Below are 6,000 nucleotides of genomic sequence, written 5' to 3'. Positions count from 1 at the left end.
AAAAATAAGGTCACTTACACTGCTAAAAGCTGACAACTGTTCTGGTCTGCACCAGTGCATGACTAAGAAGTGGAAATGGCAGTGGAGATCATAATACATTAAGACAAAAGGTGACAGCAACTTCAAACAGCCTTCCCTTCCTTTCTCCATTAGCAGGAATACCATCCAAATATCTCCTGCATTGGAGGCTAGGCAAGTAGGCAGCATAGTACAGTAGATAAGAGTGGCCAGCTTAAACTCAGAAAGACTCATCTTTCTGAGTTCAAATGTGGTCTCAGACCCTTATTAAATGTGTAAGTCTGAGCAAGTCACTTAACCCTGTTTATCTCATCTGCAAAATGAGCTGGAGAAGGAAGTGGCAAAATTACATGTTTGCCAAGAAAACCCCAAATGAACACAACTGAACAATAAAATGGAGACTGAACATGTCTATTTTGCAATTTTAACTTTTGGTCTGGATAAGGAAGTTAGGTCTACCAATGCTATTTTGCAACCCATACAGTCTTGCCTTAGATGTGGAGAGGCTGACTTACCAATCTATGGTCAGTACATGTCAAAGGTGGGACTTAAATCTAGGTCTTAATAACTCCAAGGCCAGGACTGTTTCCATTAAGACAAGCTGCTGCTCTTTGCCATTAGCAAAAGATAATTTTTTGCCTAGAGGAGCAAAATTCCGGTTACATCATTGACCCGTATCACACATAAATTACAGAAATTTATATAATAGTGTGTGAAAGCACGCTCAGTTAAGAGTCAGGAAAACCTGAATTAGACTCTTGCCTCTGAGGCTTACTAATTGTGTGCCTATGGGCAGGTCATTTAATTTCTCTTAACCTCAGTTTCCTCACTTGTAAAATGGAGATAATACTATCTACCTCACAGGATTGTTATGAAGATCAAATAAGATAATGAATATATATAAGAGGCTATGCAACTTTTAAAGTACTATGTATGTTTTGAGACTAGACCTATGATTCTCAAATATGCTGAATAAATGTCAATTATCATCATACAGGTTATCTCTTGTCTTGATCCCTTTCCTCCTTCTATTTGTGACTCCTGGGCCTATGAAGCCTTATCTGACTCTATCAACTCACATGAATCACTCCCATCTTTGAATTCCAACAAGACACTATACAACCATATGTACAATACAGTCAGTACAACTTTTGTATTTTGTACAGAAAATTATTTTCATTCAATTTTCACAACAATTCTTTGAGAAAAGTATGGCAGCAATTACTACTGTCTCTATTTCACAGTTCGGTAAACCCAAGTAACCTGACCTCACACGGCTGCAAAGCATAAACTAGCCCGGCCCCCAGATTCCTAAATCCTGCTTTATCAGCCTCTTCCAACTAGATTACAAACACGCTGAAGGAAGATTTTTTGAATCTCTCCTCAAAGTGACCCACCCATTGGACAGAGAGGTAGCTAACTTGATTGATTTTACTGATAGTCCAGACCAGGGGTAACCAGCACTCATGAGGCTACATATGGCCTTCTAAGGTCCTCAGGCGGGGCCTTTTGACTGAGTCCAAGTTTTACAAGAACAAATCCTTTTATTAAGAGGATTTGTTCCGTGAAGTTTGGAATCAGTTAAAGGGCCCCACATAACGACCTAGAAGGCCATATGTGGCCTCGAGGCTGCAGATTCCCCACCCCTGATTCAGACTAATCTCTTAGATTTGGTGTTTAGTTAGCACACTGGGGCCAGAAGGGATTTTAAACTATTGTAAACTGGAAACTCGGAGAATTCTGTACAAATTTGAAAGGCCTCTAGCCTCAGGACTAGGGCTTACTGTGGCCTTTACTTCCTATCTATCCCTCTAATTTCTTTCCAGCCTCTTCAAATGTCTTCCTTATAAAATCCCTAGGTCCTATTTATTTTCCCCTACCCCTACTGACAAGGAGAAGGTTTAGGTTTTCTCCAAGCACAGATAATTTACCTTTCTTTTGAGGATTTTAAAGGAAACTTAACTGTTTACATTGAAAACATGTTTACATGAAAACCTAACCACAGACAGAAAAGTCGTACTGGAATGAGCACTGGATTTGAAATCAGAGGACCTTTCTGCACCTGGTTTAACTCATTTGTAAAATAAGCAAGTTGGGTTTAAGGTACCCTGGGTCTAAGGTACCATGAACTGGTTTCAAACCCCAGCTCTGCTCTCTATTACCTATGGGAATTTGGGCAGTCACATGTTGTCTCCTGGCCTCAGTTGCTCTCCCTGCAGGCTTCCTTCGTCTCAGCTCTAATCCCCCTTAATATCAATATCTTCTGTCTTGAGATTACTTCCAATTTATCCTGTATACACCTTGTTTGTCCACTGGGGTTCGCATGTTTTCTGCCCCACCCCTATTTAATTGTGAGCTCCTTGAGGGCAGGCACTGTGGGGGGGGTGTTACTGGCCTTTTTTAAAAATTGTATCCCTTAGCGGCTAACATGTATATCGTAAACGCTTAATAAGTGCTTGTGGACTTGAGAGGGTTGAACTAGACCTTTGCACTTTACAATCTCAGGATATTTAGGTGTAACTGTCTATGGCTCCTGAAGCCCACCCCCGCCCCACCTCCCCCCACCTCCACTTCAGCCTAGGGGCAGACTCACCAGCCCGAAGGCCCTCACCAGCTGGCCACACCCCTTTTTCAGGTGAGTGTAGTGTGTCCCCCAGCTAAAAAGGGGTGGGGGAGGGGGAAGGGCAAGTGCAATCGGGGCAAGGCCGGGCCGGAACCACAGGCCCCGGGGCGCGGGGGCCGGAGCGGCGCCTGGGTCGCGTTCTCGCCGCCGCTCAGTGGGTGGGCTTTAGGACCAGGCGGGTGGCTTGCAGTACTTTCCCGGGGAGCTAGTCGCCGGATTGATTTTCCGCCTCCCCACGCGGGTGTGAACCCCCACCCCCTGCCTGCCTCGGGCTCGGCTCCAGGTGACGCTTCTCCAGTAACCGCAAGGAGGGAGCTGAGCGCGGGCGGCGCCCACCCCCCGGGCTGGCATCCCCATCGCCGCCCTCCGTGCTCGGCGCGCCGCAGGGAGCAGTAGCCTCAGCCGCCGCCGAGCCCGGGACCGAGCCGAGCTCCGCGGGGCAGGGCAGGACGACGAGCGCGCGCGCCGGCCGGGCCCCGGGGCTCGCCCCCAGCATGAGAGCCGAGGGCGCGCGAGGCGACGGGGCGGACGCGGGCATCGAGAGGTTCTTCAGCCCCGGCAAAGGCCGGGGGCTGCGGGCCCGCCAGCGCTACGGCGTCGGGGACCTGCTCTTCTCCTGCCCGGCCTACACCTACGTGCTCACGGTCAACGAGCGGGGCAACCACTGCGAATACTGCTTCGCCAGGTAGGGCGCGCGCCCCGGCTCCGGGGTCACTCCCCACCAAGCGGGGCTCACCTTTCCCTTTTTACCCCCGTGGCAGCAGCCGCAGCTGGCTGCAAGAAGGGAGGAAGTGAGCGGGACGGAGCCCGTGGGCTCCGCGTGGTCCTAGAGCCCTACGAGGCCGCGGGGGGAGGGGCTGGCGGGGGAAGGAAGGGACTGTAAGGGAAGGATCGGGACTGCGGGTCCCGGGGGCTTCCAGAGGACTGGCGGTCGTATCCAGCCCCACCCCTTCGCACATTGGCTCACTTAATAATAATACCGCGTTTGGACCCTGCTCCAGCTCTCGGGGCAAACTCGGGCTTGAGGCCAAGGTCTCCCTCCTGGAACAAGTTTCCCGAGTTTTTTACGCAGATTGGACCCAAAGACCCATGCAAGCCATAACCCCAGATCTTTCTGTTGGGGGCATTGCGGCCAGAAAACTGTATGGGAGGGAGGGAGGCCGATGCAAATGCTACCCCTGGTTTCGTTCAGAACCCGCGTCCCAAGTCTGGGAAGCAGCGAGCAGCCCATCCTTCACTTTCCCCAGCGCCAAGGTCCGTACGGGCTTTTCTCCACGTATTTAGTGAAATCAGAACTTTTCCTTTTAAATGCGTAGGCTCAAAGCAACTGCCACACTTTGCTACACTTTAACTTGAGGAAGAGGCACCACTTTTTCATGTGTTCTCCTCCTTGGCCCACTTCCTTAGCAGCAGCGTTCCTCCCTAATCCTGTGAATGGAGGTGAAGCTTTGGGCCAGGCAGTGTTTGGGGAGACTTCAGTTCAAAAGAGAGGCTGTGTGGATGAGTGGATGGAGTTGGCATGTCTGTCAGGAAGGCTTGAGTTCAAGCCTTGACTGACACTTACCCAGTATGTGATCTGGGCAAAGTCACTTTCTTTACTTTCTCTATTATCTAAGTATGACTGTAAATGTTGCTGAGCTGTATAGAGAGCCTTCCTATAATCGTGACATTGCATCTCTTGTTTAAGGGGGATAAAAAGAACAATCATACTGTGTTTTCATGGGACTTTTAAACAACAATATGCCTGCTCTTTCTTATTTATGATTTCATTCCTAAAAAACTGTGCCTGGCTGGGCACCTGGTGGTGTCTAATTTAATAAGTTGTGCAGTCAGAGCTAGAACCCACTCTGGGGTTCTGTGACTTAATTTGCTGTCCAGAGTATGTGGACTTTGCCCAGAGTAGGTATCTAATAAATATTTCTTACATAGATGATTATCCTGGGTTTTTAAGAAGGATAGAGTGCCAGGCCTGGAGTCTGGAAAACTCATCTTCCTGAGTTCAAATATGGTTTCAGACACTTATTAGCTATGTGACCCTGGGCAAGTCACTTAACCCTATTTGCCTCAGTTTCCTCATCTGTAAAATGAGCTGGAGAAACAAATGGCAAGCCGTGCAGTATCTTTGTCAAGAAAACCCCAAATGGGATCATGAAGAATCTGCCACAACTGAAAGACTGAAGAGCAACAACAAATTTATTCAGTATGGTTTCAGTACAGATGTCCTTAAACATCAATTCTACCAGGCCTGACCAAGTTTGCATGGATCCCATCTCTATTCACCGTGTCTCTGTTAAATCTCATATCCCCCTTCACTTCCTGCCCCATCTTTCTGCAGCCCCCGTGTTCATTCAGAAACCACAGATGCCTGTCTGAAACTGATACATTTCTGTTTGGAGTGTGTCAGGCCCACCCCATAACAGACACACACACACACATACACATACACATACACATACACACACACACTCCATCTCTAGAAAGCCAAACCAAAGTCTTTCAGAGCAGGAGAATGACCAGACCAAAGTTCTTTCAAGCCCACCAGCTTTTTAAAAAAAAGATTTGATTGGATTTCTTTTGAGAACCAATTCCTCTGCTGAGTATATAACCCAGAACAAGTCACTTCCTCTGCCTCTGCATCTCTTTGGTAAGGATAATGTATCTTTGTCTCCATACTACCTTAGTGTAGTGAGAACGCTACGAATGTAGTGAGAACATTACAAATGAGATCATGTGCGAGTCAGATCCTCCTATAACAAACCTCCAAAGCAGAGGCATTCTTAACTTCTTTTATGTCATGGACCCCTTGGACAGTCTGGTGAAACCTATGGACCCCTTTTCAGAATCTTTTTAGAAGCAAAAAGTACATAGGGTCACAAAGGAAACATTTTATTGAAATAACAGTTATAAAAAAATTTTTAAATATGTTCACGGTTAAGAAAGCCAAAGGCTAGTGTAATTCTTCTTGTACAGGAATTTTGTTGTAATGAATATGGCTTAAGATAAGTTTCCCCTTCCCCGTTTTCCTGGTAATACTGTTTTAACAGTTAGCAAACCAGCTTAAACCTGTATTGAAGAAAACATTAAGCTCTTCAGAAATGAGACATTCTGCAAACTCTCTTCAGTGAGTGACGAAATTAAATTCCTGCTTCAGGGATGTTTCAGTGTAAAATGTGTTTCCTAAGGCGCTTTAACATTGCACCAGATTTTTTTAGAATTTGATACTTATTTGTCTGGAAGATATTATTAATGTTTCATCAACATTAGAGCAGCTTCAGAAAATATAAGGGTCTTCTAGCCAGGCCCTAGTCCTATCAATCTTCATAGGTATGTGGGCTAGTATGAAAATCTTTGGTCTTAGA

At 46.7% G+C, this 6,000-nt stretch overlaps 1 protein-coding gene across 3 annotated transcripts in view; it reads left to right on the top strand.

Moving 5' to 3' along the window:
* The first annotated feature begins 2,734 nt into the window (after nucleotides 1–2,734).
* The window catches only part of SMYD2 (SET and MYND domain containing 2), an 83,667-nt gene continuing 80,401 nt past the window's right edge, over nucleotides 2,735–6,000 (top strand). Inside the window, exon 1 of one of the 3 annotated variants that reach the window (XM_078156315.1) lies at nucleotides 2,735–3,326. In XM_078156315.1, the coding sequence (XP_078012441.1) occupies nucleotides 3,136–3,326 (191 nt within the window). In that variant the 5' untranslated portion in view covers nucleotides 2,735–3,135. The remainder of the gene's footprint in view (nucleotides 3,327–6,000) is intronic. The other 2 variants (XM_078156313.1, XM_021007825.2) reach the window with 2 other exon arrangements.

This window comes from Phascolarctos cinereus, unplaced genomic scaffold (assembly GCF_003287225.1).
Source record: "Phascolarctos cinereus isolate Bilbo 61053 unplaced genomic scaffold, phaCin_HiC Scaffold_5;HRSCAF=322, whole genome shotgun sequence".
Taxonomy (NCBI): Eukaryota; Metazoa; Chordata; class Mammalia; order Diprotodontia; family Phascolarctidae; genus Phascolarctos; species Phascolarctos cinereus.
The sequence above is the reverse complement of the archived record's forward strand: the minus strand, read 5'-3'. Positions and strand labels throughout refer to the sequence as shown.